Here is a 15809-nt window from a genome sequence, read left to right as displayed (position 1 = left end):
CTGTATCAATTTACATTCCCACCAACAGTGCAGGAGGGTTCCCTTTTCTCCACACCCTCTCCAGCATTTGTTGTTTGTAGATTTTCTGATGATGCCCATTCTAACCGGTGTGAGGTGATACCTCCTTGTAGTTTTGATTTGCATTTCTCACCTTCACAGCATTTTAAATTGCCTCCTAATCATTGAGTTCAATGCATGTCTGGAAAGATAAGTGAGTTTTCTTTGGGATGTGTTTGTTTATATCTGTATTATTCAAAATAAGCCAACAGCTTGAGCACCTGAAATGTTATTGAGCTTTACACGTTTAAAGTGTTTGATACAAAGGTGGCCTGGGAGAGCGTGATAATAAGCAAACTTACGGCTTCAGGAATGCTTTGTAAGGCTTTTATTTTGGTGAAGCTAGTAACTGTTATTCCATACATTTGCCAGATTCTACTTTATAAAAAATGTAATAACCTTTTTTTTCTCTCCCTCTTTTGCTGGTACAGATCCATATCCAGAGAACGGAAGGGTGTGACCATATGACCTGTTCACAATGTAACACTAATTTTTGTTATCGATGTGGGGAGAGATACCGCCAGCTCCGTTTCTTTGGAGACCACACATCAAACCTCAGTATATTTGGATGCAAATACCGCTACCTCCCAGAGAGACCTCATCTAAGGAGACTAGTGCGAGGGTCAGTCTGTGGTGAGTGTCTGACGTGACTTATACAATCTTCCCCAGGAAGGAAGCAGTGATGATGATAGAACTTAGGAATGTAATAGAATAGCCATGACAAATCTCAGCACCTGCCAGGTATTCTAGTAGAGCCTTTAACTCAAAATAGGAGGAAGATGTTTTCTCTCCCTTTGAGTTTAAAATAAAAAACTTGTTTGTTAGCAGGGCACTGCTTACATGAGCAAGGAGATTTTGTTCGAAAAACAAATAATTTATTACACTGCAGAAATATGAAGTCATTAGTCTTCTGAAAGCCTATTGTAAGCCACTTGATGAAAGGGGACAATGTCACATTTCTTTTGTAGTGACAGCACCTAGCAGTGGGTCTTAGGCATATCCTCTATTCATCCATGGAATGCAAACAGTACAATTTTAAAAATCCCTATGTTTCAGAGTCTTGTAATGGAGGTACATTGTACCTATATAGTTGATAAGCCATTGTATATATTTGTATGTATTTTCTGTTGTATTAGTAGTTAATATTAATAGCTAACAGTTAATGAAATGAGCATCAAATGCCCTCATTGCATACAAACCCAAGTTTAAATATCCAAGTGCAATGCTTTTATGGATTGACTTTTTTACCCCTTTCTTCGTCCTCAACAACGCACAGTCTCATATACAAATATGCAAAGATAAACACGGATTCCTGCTCTGGCCTAATGTCACCACCTTTGAGTGATGCAGTGTTCTTCTGACCTGATAGTTCTTCCAATGGCTCCCTACTCCTCTGGAATACACCTACTGTGAGATTTCTTTCTTTTTCATCATGCAGAACTCCATTATTTCTTTCTCTGGCAGTCTTTCTCATGTATACACAATACTTTTTAACATTGTCTACGTTTCTTCCTTTCTACTTACTTGTGCTTGGTTACTTCGTGAGACTATCTTTATATCACTCTTTAGCCCTCCATCACTTCATTACTGTTGTAAACCGCTGTCCTCACTAGAATCATGTCAGGCTAATCAGAACAAAGCTGTTGGTAATAATATACTTCTGTCAGATAAACAATAGAACATAAATTTTAAATTTCATTGTATCATGTGGAAACCAGTGCCATCATTTTCTAAAATCTTATATGATATCTATAAAAACACCCTTACTGAGCTTTAATTAAACATAATTTCCCACAACCAACAGCATTCAATATAGTCAAGATTGGTTTTAATGATTTTCAGTGCTTTTCTGTTTAGTTGCTTATAATGGTATATATTATAATTATATAACCAACATATACTTACTAGTTAAACAGACTTTAGAGGGATAGCTAGGGAATCTAACCACTATTTATAACAATATTACCATGAGAAAACTAACTGCAAAATTAAGTTTTGAGCTGTAACCTATTTGTAAGTCTGTACATACAGAAAGCAACCTAAAAACCAAAATCCTTATATTTCCTGCACTGTTAGTCCTTTTCTTTCCTACTTCAATGCCATTTTGTGGCAAAGTGTTTCCTTTCATTTTTGTTTTAAATAATCTTTGATTTGACCATGCTTTTTTTTTTCCTTTTCGTTTTTCTGGTTAGTCATTCTTAAATAAGGAAAGTCATTTCCTGCCCTATTTGTTCAATAGTATTTTGGGCGCATTCTCTTTGAGACCTTTCACCATTTGCCTAGATGCCACTAGAATTTTCTTTCCAGGTCATAAAATAGAGTCAAGATATTTAACAGCCTGTAGAATGGACAGCCCATAAACATTGTCAGCAGGGAAATATTTTCTTTGTACAGTCTTCTCTGTTTTTATTTTTAATTTTATGGTCAGCTTTCTATAAATGGTTTTCTTTTTGGCCCATTTTCTTTTCTGTGTATGTGTGTGTACTCTTGTGTTTCAGGATGAACCTGACAAAGGAGAGAGCAGCTGGCCTTATGATAAGCTCTCCCTCCTACACATATTTTTGCACCTCCAGAACAGCTGCCTCGAACTGCTGTTGGACCATCACTCCAAGTATAGAAGGGAAATGTGGACTTTTTTCCTGTGGACAAACAAGGAAAAAATACAATAATTCATGTTACCCATTACATTTTACAAAATCAGACAGAATGATTTTATAAGCGATGTTTTTAAATAAAAAGAGCAATTTAATTTCAAACATCTCATCCCTACAAAAGGCAGGAAAAGGAGTTACTCTGTAAGTCCCAAGCTTACCTTCTCCCTGCCATGAAAGAGAGTAGATGGATGACAGCAAAGCCCTCCTGACCTCCATCCTTGCATGATGGAACCCAGTTTGCGACCACAGCCTGCAGATGTCCTTGGACAGAGAGAAAGGGCCTGCCCTCCTCTCACAGCTGGAGGTTGGAAAACAAGGATGGTCATGTGACCATCTGCCCGCTACAGATCAGAGGTTCTGCCTCTAGAGAATAAGGGAGAACAGCTGTTTGAGGATAATGAGCAGCCTCTGACATGCAGGTATCTCCCTGGTAGGGAGTAGGTAGGTTATTCAGTGAATGGTGTTGGGAATTAAAGTGACAGAAAGAATGCTTTGTTCTCATATAATTCCATACAAATATTGAAAATATTACATTAAAACATATAATAGTAAAGAACATACAGGTCCTTAACTGATTTCTAGTTGGCAAATAATTTATATGAACAAAAGCAATGGAGGCCCCCCTCCAAAAATAAATACCACATTTTTCAAAAAGAAAAGAAGTCTGGAACCAGAATTGAAGAAATACAGATAGCCAATAAACATGTTTTAAAAGATTCAGTGTTATTAGTAGTCAGAGAAATGTAAAAAATGAAATTTTTTTCTGGATATTGATTAGCAAATATTTTGTCAAGTTAATACTCTATGCTGGACATCCATACTCTATTGAATGAACTGGAAATTTTGTGCAATTCTTTTACAAAGAAATTTGATAGTAATGTGAAGGATATTTTAAAACATGTTAAGAAATCTAGGTTGACAATGGTTTATTTGCAAGGATAATTTAAAATAGCAGAAAAGGGAACAAAAAATAAGTACTAAAATATTTAAATAAGCTAGAGTATATGGATATAATAGAATACTATTTCAGCTATTGAGAATGGTATTTTAAAAGAATTATTATTGATTTAGGAATAAGAGAATCTGTGCTTAACTGTCCTCAAGACAGTTTCGAAGTTAGACTTAACGTGTATTGAACATTGATTGCATGATTGTAATAAGTTTATTACTTCCCAAAGAGAGAGAGCACATATCTGGTTCTTTGAGTTCTGTGATATTTGGAAAAAAAAAAATCGTGCTGTTACTTTGCAGTCATGTTTCATCACTATTATGAAAATATATTGATAATTACTTAAAAAGGAAACATGAATGAGCACACTGAGCTACATGTGTAGGAAAAAAACCAGATTCTTTTACAATATGCAAATCAATATAGTATAAACTCAAGTGTAGCTTTAAGAATGTACAGAATGTAATTGTTCAATGCAATTTAGTATTACTTGATTGATTCTGTCATTGGTGAAAAATGTAAGTAAACCCCATGGTTAGACATTGTGTCAATTGAATGGCAGTTTTTTCAAAATTAGATATTAAAAACTGTATTTTTTAATCTATGTTTTTTCTGTGGTTTCAAAGCCCCTTTCTTAAGAATAAAGAAGTTAATATTTTTCTGACAAATTTCCAACAAATGGCTGCATTATGTTTCTGTTTTTTAATGTAAATTGTTAATCCAAATTACTGTCCTTATTTATAGAATGGTGTTGCTGCTTTATTTTCAACAGCTAAGGGAGTCTACTGCAAAGTCCCTCCATTCCTTCCTCTTCTCTTGTTGTGTTTGGGTTGTACAGCTATTGCTGTGTCACATGCCTTAAGATCAAGATTACTACGTAATGACAAGATATTAAATACTAGCCTCTATTTTTGTGCTAGTGCCATTTAACGCTAGTAGGAGTCCAGTTGTGAACTCTGTACTATAACTAGAGTTTATTGTAATCACTGCTCAGTTATTCATTTAGAAAAAAAAAGTGCTGGTTGTTGCCATTTGACATCCTTATAAGTGCTTCCTTTCTAAGTTTGTTAAAATGATTCATTTGAAAAACCTTCAATATATTGTATGTTTATTGGTAATTTTCTCTAACAATGGTATTGAAACATCCCATTTGTAATTCAGTGTACTAGGTGTTCACATAGTTAGTTTATTTTGGACCCAGGAAATAAATAAATCACATTTTCAGATGTGGACTTGGGCACAGCCCTCTGTAGCACCTACTAGCTCTCCATTTTGTGAGCTAATTAGATTTTCTCCTGCCAGCTCAGAATGTGTCACTCCTTTCTTAATCTTTCAGAATTTTAAAAATTTAAAATGGAAGAGATCTAAAGGAAAAACACAAAGATGAATGGTCCTGGTGGAATAAAGTGAACCAGTAGCTTTGGAATTTTCTTGATTGTAAAGGATGATTTATGCGATGTATGACACGTGTGCCCAGGACTTGAGTGAAGTTACTGAACTTACATATGTGTATTTGTTCTACACCTGATACATTTCCTTAGAGAAATATTGCCTTAATTTTAATGACTCCTTAAAAAATAACATACATTGTGATATTAAAAAGCATTGCTGAAATTGTTTTTAGTTTTAGTTTAAGACTCTCTAAATGGTTTGCCTTTTGTTTTCCAGCTGGAAAATTATTCATTGCACCTCTAATTCTGGTCTTGGGATTAGCACTAGGGGCCATAGCAGTTGTAATCGGTAAGAAATACTTAATGTATCTGAGATGAGAATTCTCTGAGTGCCACAGAGAGAATATGAGTGTAAATGTAATAGTGAGTCAGTATTAAGTGTAGATGGTACCTGTTCCATGCTTGATCTAAATAAGCAATCAACACGTGATTTATAGATTCAGAGGAGCGTGTTTCGTACAGGGTGTATTTATGTGACACTTTTTCAGTCCATGAGCACTTTGATTCATGTTTCTTATAAAGCATTATTCATCCCCTTTTAATACAAGAGTTAATGTAACTAGTATTTTAGCAAAAGATTCCAGAAGACGAGAACCCAGATTTTCCAATTCTGAGTTCAGGTTGGAACATCAAAGAAAAGAGGCTCTGTTACACCTTTGGGTCTTCGGTTAGTTCTAGTAAAAGGGTTCCCTGGGTCAAAAAGATACCTTTGATGTGTATACGAACATGTACCCAACATATACTTGAGCACTAACAAATAGAAAATGTATCAGTGATAAATATAGTTTTATTCATGCAAGTATATTAAAATATGTATTTTCGCGCAATGGTTCTCAGACTTTGGAGTGCTTTATAAGAACCTTGAGGGCTGGTTAAAAAACAGGTTCCTGGTTTCTACTCACAGTTTCTGACTCAGTGTAGGGGCCTAGTTCTAAAAAGTTAGGTGATGCTGATACGGGCAGTCCAAGGATCACACTTTGAGAACCATTGCTGTAGAGGATTTAAAATTAAACACTATAGCTAAAGGCTGCTTTGATGATTGTTCCACATAGTAGATGGGATTTCTCTTTTTTCCTAAATAAATTGATTTTTATATGTAAAGTTCTGTTTAGCAAGTAATTTGCATGTGCAGGACAGATAGAATTATAAGGTAACTAACATTTAAGTTCTTACAATGAATGAGGCTTTATGAAGTAGATACTATTATTATCTGCATTTTACAGTTGAGGAAATTAAGGCTTCACTAGGACCTCACAAGTGGTAGAACTGGGAATCAAAGCTGACATTTGCTCCACTGCCCATTTTCTTAAGTAACATGCTATATGGCCTGAAACCGAAGCATGAATATCAGTGTGCAAGTGATATGACTAGGGATAATAAAGAAGACTTAAACCTAAGTTTTGATATTTTGATAAAAAACATTCATATCCAAACTGGTGTCACAGACTTTGTTAAAAGGGGGAGAGGGAGCTGAAGAAAAATAATAAAGAATGAAATCGTGAAGAACTAAGTACATTTCATAGCATAGGTATCTTCCCTCTTTTCATTTTCATGTATTACTAAATAATGATTATTTATAAATAGCTTGCAAAGTAAAAATTTGAAAATAGAAAATTTTCAAATCTATGATACTAAAAGCCTATCCTCTTAATTAGCTTTAATCTTTTTTTTTTTTTAATCCCCAGGTTTATTTGTATTTCCTATCTATTGCCTTTGTAAAAAACAGAGAAAACGATCACGGACAGGAATGCACTGGTAAATGCAGATGATTTCATCTGACTACGCTGGTCCCGGTAGGAGCTACACAGAATTATACACCTATCTGAGGGTCACTTCTTGAAAACTGCCAAGAGGACCCTTTTGCCATCTCTTCTCCTGTGTTCTCTGCAGGCCACAATGCCTCTAGCTCCGGTGCATTCCCGACATGGTATCCTGTCCTTTCCTTATACAGATTGCTGCTTTTACAAAAAGGTCACTTTCATAGACTATAAACATCTATATCATAACTCTGATCTTCTTAATGGTTCTTGGAAGAAAGTATTTTAATTAGAACCAGTTATCCTCAGAACTGTCTGAGCATGCATCTCCTGAGCATTGCTTGGACTGTCTTTGTACCTGCATTTCCCTCCATGCCCTCTTCTGAGACTTGGTGTGAATAACTGAAGGTCCCACCTGTACCAACAAGCAAGGCCACTTTTCAGAAGATGAAGGCTCACCATATGCACCAATTTTCATCCATGACCCAAGCAGTATAATTCCTTCATCCTTCAGATGCTATAATTGTTAAAAATCTCAATGCCCAAAAGGGAACTAATGAAACTAAACGGATGAGAAGAATCATAGTTACTGAAGTGTATACGTGTAGGAGTGTGAATGTGTGTGTATATACATATCTGTATTAAAACTAGGTCCAATACCTTGTACTTGTCAAGTTCCATGCCTACACTATTTTTCCAGATTTTCATAGACATATTTAAAAATGATTGTTCCTTTGTGGGCATAATTTGGTAATGTACTGAATTAAAGTCAACGTACACAACAGGCTATTTTGATGTTGACCCTTTCTATTTCTTGCTCTCTCTCTCTCTCTCTCTCTCTCTCTGTCCCCCCCCCACACACAGAAATTTGTGCAGTGTCACCTCAAGTATTATCAAACTTTATAAACTGATAAAACTAATAGGCTGCTTCTAGGAAATTCTCAAGACCTGAACGTTCTGTCTTCTTTTTCAGATTTCTTATATGTTGGCATACTTGCTTCACTCTATAATTAATTTAAATAAGTGTGCTGTAGAGAGAACTGCTGAGGCCTTTAAACATATCCCTATTCTGCTAATTTTTTAACCAACTTGTGATTACAATAATTATGCTTTAGGTTAAGCATATGATATTGTTTAAAACCCCACCCTCTCACCTCTCCTTTCCCTCTCTCTCTCTTTTACTTCTCAAGTTTTTCATAAAAACAAATACTGTTTTTGAAGGATTTTTCTTATGTTTATTGCTCAAATGCATAATAATGTGTTGGTATCTTCTTATGGTAGAAGATTTAAAACAAAAGTGATTTAAAACAAAACTTTTGTGTTCATGGGTTTATGGGGTTTGTGTTCATCGGTTTATCTAAAATATAAACTGCTTTTGGAGAAGGAAACAAAAGAAAATGAAAAAAATATTTTCAGGATGTTTTACCAAGCTGAGAAATCTTTAAAAATAAGAAAAGGACAAGTAACTAAACTGTGGGGTTTTTTTGTTTCCATCATGAATGTTCATCAGCAGAAGGGAATTAAAGACCTCTAAGAAGCTTAAAGTTTCCACTTGTCTCCAAATCCTTAACATTAGCTATTGGCGTAGTTGTAGCATTTATTTTTCAACAACCTTTTCTGAATTGAAATAGATTATGTGATAAAACATGCATTAACATGGATAGTTTGTCTTGTTGGGCTCCAGAGTATAAGAACATTTATCACTTTTATTTGATCTGGAAAGTCCGTAATAGTGAAGTTTGCTTTCATGGATAACAAGCCAGCACTTTCATTCTTTCTGAGTAACGCTCAGAAAAGCTATACTGCTGGACTAGTCTATTTCCAGTTAGAGAAGGGTGTGCCATTTATGGCCTGGAATAGCATATTTCTAAAGCATAACACGATACAAGAAGAATCTAGTTTCACAAATTCATCTTTCCATTCATCCAACCATCTGTCCATCAACAAATATTTATTGAGTGCCTATTCTACTTGCTCTAGTATTAAAACTGAGAGAATGGGAATTTCTAGCCCTAAATCCATGTAATTCTGTTATAAAAGTGCTTAATTTTTGTAAATTGGCCTTTCCTAGACTTGGGTGTTAGTTTGACGATGTGTGAATATGATGAATTCTAAATCTAGTGGATGTGTTTATCTATGATATGTGTATGTATATATACTTAGACATATACATAGCTATCTATGAATACATATATACCATCTAGCTACATAATATAGTCTCTGGTCCTGGATAACCTATTTTCTTAGGTTATTGTATCTGTTGTCTTTGGCCTACTCAGGGATTTTTATTCCTTTCTTTGAATAATTTATCTTTTGGAGATATTTTTATATTATTTGGAAATGTTCCAATTTTCCACTTACAGAGCGGCGTTTGTTATCAGTGAAGGCTCTTTCATCAGCACTCGCGATAGTGTGCACAGTGCTGCACAGGATTTTCATTTTTCTATTGCATAGATTTTAAAAATTAACATATGCATTTTTCGCTTTCAAAGTTGGTATATATCAGGCCTTTCCCTGCTAGTGACTTAAAGTAGTTATTTGTGAATTTTTTTGCTAAGCATCACTAAGATCTTAAAAAGGGAGAAGAAAGATAAAAGATTATTTATATGTTAGTGCTAACTTGAAGGTAAAACAATCGCACCTTTTGGGGTAAATTCTAAAAACGACTTTAACAAAAGCAGCATGCATGTAAGATGAATATCTTTTTATCCAAGGCTTGTCATTTTTTTAATATGTTTTCATTGTAAATTTAATATATGCTCCTTTTAAAAAAATCAAACTATATTGAATTATAAAATACAACTTCCTCTGCTTTTCCCCACCCCTTATTTTCTAGGGGTAACCACTGTTAATAGTTTGGTATGTGTCTTTCCAGATACTATCTATAAATATACAAATAAGTATGCGTGTGCGTGTGCGTATCTGTGTGTGTATTCATTTTGTATAAATAGAATAATAATATGCTTACTGTCCTGTGACTATTTTTCATTTTACTATGAATTGGTAGACATCTTTCCATAAGAGTTTAAATAGATGTACCTCATTCTTTAGTAAATTACTACATATTCCATTGTGGGGCTATACTTTATCAGTCTCCTATTGAATGAACATCAAGATTGTTTTCACTTCTCTATTACAAAGCATTAGTGAAGATCCTTTACATATGCTTTTGTCACTGTGTGAACATTTTCATAAGTTTTTAAAGTTTCATTCGGTTTTTATATTAGTAATAAAATTTTGATGCATTTTCAATGAATGAGATCATAGAGATAATATATTTAAGGCCCTTTTCTTGGAGAAAGACTTGTGTAAAAGTGCATAGTTTTTAAAGAAAAGCATCTTTTGCAGGATCACTCCCTCCCCATGCTTGATTAGCCAAATAAATATCTTGCCAACACTTACAAAAGAAAATTCATCTTATTCCAATAAAAATAAAATGCAATGAGTTGTCTATAAGATAATGTGAGAAGGATGCATTGACGTTTGGATTGCCTAGTTTTAAAACTTGAGGGATTTAAATGAAATAGCCAAAGTGATCATGTTTGTCACATTTTTTAAAGCACTATCCATGTTCATGCATGTTGCTCCACAGAGGAACTTAATTATACCATTGTGAAAAGTAGGAAAGCAACATGTTGGTAATTATGAATGACCACATTCTCCACAGAAAAATAATTTTGAGTGTATGTGAGGTTTGGCGGTTTGTTGGGATGCTCATAAACTTGGAATAACATGAAAGCTTTATTTTACAATGAATCCCAGCATTTCCCTAAGAACTTCTGTATGTGAAGTTAAGAAAAGAGGGGTCAAACCTTTTGGCACAAACAACATTCTGTTGCCACCACCTTGATTTTCTGATAAGTGCTATTGTATCCTAAAGGTAGAACAGACTGGAAAACAATCAAAGATAAATTAAACACTGGTCGGGTTACAACCTGGTATCTTTAATTGTACTTTCCTTGCTGTGATATCAGGATTCAGTGGTGCCTGTCAGGAAATTCCCTGTCTTGTGTCACCCACCGTCTCTTGAGTCCCAAGGCCACAGGTAGTCTTTATCTTTCAATCCTATCACCCAAATACGTGGCCCATGGATCCCCTAAAGGACCTTCAAAATACTCTTCCAGTTCCCAAACAATCCAACCTCATTTTTCTACACTCCGTTGAGATTCTAACCAGCTCCTCTACACTAGAAATGAGGAGGAGAGAAAGGAGTGGGTTAAAAACTCACTCAGGCACGTGCAAAGCATTAGCATTCCTTCCACACCTTTGTCAAATTGAGTACACGTCCCACCAAATGGATCTGGTTTCTCCCTTGTTAAACAATGCAGTTGTTTTTAACACTAGACTTTTATGAGCTCTATTAAATTCATAATTATAAAAAGTTAGTGGCCTAAATAATATCCATTGGTATACTTCATTAAGTACCAAAATAAAAATTCATGGCAAATGCCATTTTATATTTGAATTTTATATGCAGGCTGCATATATGCCTTAATGTGAGTCTTCCCATTGGATTGTATGCTTAACCTTTCATATTTGTGGCTGTAATCTATCCCAGCTATTGAAAGTAATCTTTCCTGTGGTCAACTTTTTGTTTTGTGTTAATGCTTAGTATAAATATAGCCTTAAGATCCAATAATGCACTTTAAAATACTTGTGCCATTTAAGCAATTTGACAGGGTTGAGGAAACTAATTGCAGTATTTTGGTGGAGACAGTAGAATAACAGTATTAGCAAATATATGTCACCTCTTTAAATTTGGCAGGGGGGCAGGGAGGGGAGGTGGAATCAGAAGCTGAAATTTTGAAACAAGTAAAACATACCTGGAAAAGATGTAGCCAAGTTTCTGAAATTATAGTAATCCTAGAAATTGTTATTAGGAGCTCAAACGTAGCAAGTAATGAATACATGTTACCTAATAACCTAGTTGGAATGTTTGTTTAAAATATTAAGTTAGTTTCTACTGAAAGTTTTAGCATTTTTATTTTTCATGAAATCTATAAAAGAAATTCCACTGATTAGTAACATAGTAAATCAAAACTACCATCAACAGCCAGTTTGAGCATATTTTGTTTTTCAAATCATTGTGTTTTAATTATAACATTTTCCTCCTCTGGAAAGTAAGTTGCAAGTCCCATTTTAATATGAATATAATTATTACTTTAATAAACCTGAAATAATTTTATAGAGGCATTAAACTATGGTCTGAACAAAATCAGAGTTCCAAATCTGGGGAGTATTCAAGATTGTGCAATGCTACCTTTTCAATGCAAACCTTTATAAGAGAAAGGCACTCCTTCATAACTCTGGTTTAGAGGGTAGAACGAATACTCATTTCATAGCCAACTGTTGTGTGGGGCTTTTATTGTACATCACTGTTCTGAGGCTGGACTGTAGTCACTTTATCAAAATCCAAGAAGCAGAGAGTCACAGAAGTGTGAGACTTGTAATAGTCTATTTGGGGCATTAGCTGAAGTCTTCATATATCACATACCTTACATTTTCTCATACATAGTGCCAATTTTAGCAGCATGTAATTATGCATACTATAAACTATATTCTTTTTTGAGTAAAGAAGTGACTATTTTGAGAATAAAAATATGGACTTAAAAGGCAATAAATTTAAAAGAAAACATAAAAAATTACTACTGCCTTTTTTTTGGCCACTTCCTTTTAGCTTATAAAAGAAATTTCATTAGGTGTATTTACTTACTGCATTACTTAGATTACACAGAGTTAGCATAGAAAAATTTTTTTTTGTTTTTCGGGTCTATCCCAGATTTTTGTCACTCTGTTCCATCATATTAAATGACTTTCTGCCCTGCTTGTGAAGTGATACTCACATAATTCAACATCAAGTTTGTTTTCTTTTTAGATTTCCTAGTTATCTTGCTTTTTCCCTCTGCAGTCCCCTTCCCATCTTGACGAACTGTGGGATAAATTCTCTCACCATTAACTTTTTTGACTCTAATGAAATTCAAACTGAAAGGACTCCAGAATTGGACCCTGGTAGTAAACATAATATACCTTGGCTTCTTTTATCTGTAAGTTAAAACATCTCAGGAATACTTGGAACATGTCCCTCTTCCTGATAGGAGTTGGAGAACCCTGCCCAGCCCTCTGACAAGAAGTAAAATGAATGAGACGTTATTTGAATCAGAGAGTCTAGAAATACTCTGAAACCAAGCTTCAGAAATTGTTTCATGATTATTATAAGGTCAATATTGTGTTTACCTATCAGTTGGACAGAAAGCACGTGTGGACATTCATCCAGTCTAACCCCAGATCATCCTTGATTCATCCAAAATGACCAAATGTGTGGTTTGAGGGTCTTTGTTTCAACAAAAAGTACCACAGCTTGGACTTAGGGCTGGATTTATAATATTGTTGCATTTGTACTTGACTGTGGATTCTTCATTCTGGGAATGTTATTGGACTTCCTGATAATCTAAAGTGGATGGTATTGCATGTAACTAATATCAGCCCTATTCTAGAGAAACCATGCATCGTTTGCAAATGTTCAACTTTTTCATTGATATGATTTAGACATAAGCCACACTCAAGATATATTTAGCATAGGTTTATTACATGATATGGAAAAATTCAAGGGATAGTCAAACTTGGGTGTTAAAAATCCCCTCAAATTGCTGAGATGATGTTACTTCAGATTTTTCCTTGTAGCTGGCAAACTACATCGGTCATCAGTTCCCTGTAAAGTTAGGTGTTCACCTCATGCCCCAGCTGGAGAAATCATGTCAATAATACAGTCAAGTTCTTAAAAATAATATTTTTTCATTAATATATTACTTCCTCTATGTCCAAATATAACTTTATTGTTTCCCTTGAGTAAATACTGTCTAAATATTTGATAGAAATATCTGAATTTTTTTCAGTTTAAACAAAATTAGCATGCTTTATGTTCCTTTATAAAGAAAATTCTAGATAAAGTATGACTTTATCAGCTGATTACAGACCCTTTCTCTGAGACCTATTTTTTTTAACATCTTTATTGGAGTATAATTGCTTTACAATGGTGTGTTAGTTTCTGCTTTATAACAAAGTGAATCAGCAGCTTACCCTTCCCCCTCCCCGTGTCCTCATGTCCATTCTCTACGTCTGTGTAAGACCTATTTTTTTAATTTCACGTGGCAACAGCTTAATTTTGTTATTTGATCATTTTCATCATAATTTAAATTCTGTAGATGGTCTTGAAAAAAGTAAACCAACCTTATATTTTGTATGAAACCTAGAACACTAATTGATATATATATGATATATATATGTTGCTTATGAAAGAAATTATTAATTTAATAAGTAGTAAATTCCGAGAGAACATAGAAATAGTTCTGTGTAGAAGGAACACAAAAACAGTGGCATAAAAATGTTGTTAACACATTTTAACATAACATAACAACACATTATTTATTAAGAAGCCACAACAGTTAGTTGTTTCGTTTCTATTGTAAACAAAATTGATTATAAGATATAGTCATGAAACAAATTTATTTATATGTATATATATATTGCAAAATTGTGGGCCTATTAAATTACTGTATTCACATTCTCCTTTTTCTCAAAGAATGTAAAATGCTAAAAAGAAAAACATTTGGGTGTTTACGCTGTCATTACTGTATATTTAGAAATTGCAGTTCTAAAGAATAATTGTTACCTCCTGTTTGAATTACCAGAATATATCCCATTTTATCAATAATTACATCCTCACAAACAATAGCAAATGAGAAGAATTTAATTTTAAGATGAATGACTTTCACTAGCAGTTTGTACTAGATCTTGTCCATAATTTCATTACATTACACGTTTTTCATTTTCTGTAAAGCTTGTAGCCATTTTCCAAATAATGTCATAATACTTTTCATATTTATATATGAGCCTGGTTGAAAAGAGATTTTCTTTACCTTTTCAATGATATTGAAAGTATTTATATAATTTTACTTTTTAACTTTGTCTACATTTCATTAGTCATACTGTTAACTTTGGTATTCATAAAACTATGTGGAGGAAACCATTATGAATATATTTTAAGAAAAAGGCATGTAGAAGTAAAATAAGAAAATAGAAAATATTAATACTCTTTTGTAGCAATTCCTAAAAGAAAACTGGAAAGGAAACAAATTCTTTTGTGATGAAAATGTTGAAAAATCAGGAGTATTTAAGACCTTAATTTCTTACATTTTTAGAGCAATCTGCTTCTTATCTCCAAATTATTATTTCATGCTGTTGGTTCCATGAATTGTGCTTTTAGCATAATATATAATTTCCCCCCACCATTTTAGTGTTTATACATTAATCACTTATAAGAAAAGAAGAAATTAGTGAATAAAAGTCAGGGAAACTGGGTTTATTACCATTTTCCAATAGCACTAATGTATAGTCCCTTTAACCTTCCATACGGTGCTTTGTGTGATGAGACTATAAAACATTTATATATGTTCTTAGTGCCTTATTTTTTTCACTTGACTTTATTTCTTATCTAAAGAGCCATATATTTTTTGTGAGTGTTCTTTTGTCCTTCTATTTAAAGTGCTGATGAGACAGTGTATCTCTAGGAATATATATATATAGGCTGCATTTGCTACGTTCATTCACTGTATTATCTCTAGAACAGCAGGTTAGCCAATATATTTTTCTTAAATTCATTGTTCATTTTTAAGCTAAAGTATTTTAAAAAGGATCTTAAACACCATAAATTGAAGCCATTATAATTGAAATGTATTTTTAAACCACCAAAAAGAATGCTGATTATTAAAGTTTAAAACAGGAGTTGGAATGGTTATCAGTCTTTATCTATAGCTCCAATTAGGGCAAAATTACTTTACAAAAAGCATTAAAAATAAAAGTAATTATATGGTACTTCAGGAATTCGACCAGTTCACTACCACTTGTCTTTGGTAATATTTCGTCTGTAATCTACTTCCACACA

General features: G+C 33.8%; 1 protein-coding gene across 5 annotated transcripts in view; it reads left to right on the top strand.

Moving 5' to 3' along the window:
* The window catches only part of RNF217 (ring finger protein 217), a 121089-nt gene extending 113437 nt beyond the window's left edge, over nt 1-7652 (top strand). For 2 of the 5 annotated variants that reach the window (XM_055087524.1, XM_024122485.3), the window contains 3 exons: nt 489-690; nt 5329-5400; nt 6797-7652. In XM_055087524.1, the coding sequence (XP_054943499.1) occupies nt 489-690; nt 5329-5400; nt 6797-6870 (348 nt within the window). In that variant the 3' untranslated portion in view covers nt 6871-7652. The other 3 variants (XR_003681446.2, XR_003681447.2, XM_028494483.2) reach the window with 3 other exon arrangements.
* The last annotated feature ends 8157 nt before the right edge of the window (nt 7653-15809 follow it).

Source organism: Physeter macrocephalus, chromosome 10 (genome assembly GCF_002837175.3).
Source record: "Physeter macrocephalus isolate SW-GA chromosome 10, ASM283717v5, whole genome shotgun sequence".
Classification (NCBI taxonomy): Eukaryota; Metazoa; Chordata; class Mammalia; order Artiodactyla; family Physeteridae; genus Physeter; species Physeter macrocephalus.
Note: the sequence above shows the minus strand (reverse complement) of the source record. Positions and strands in the feature narration are given on the sequence as shown.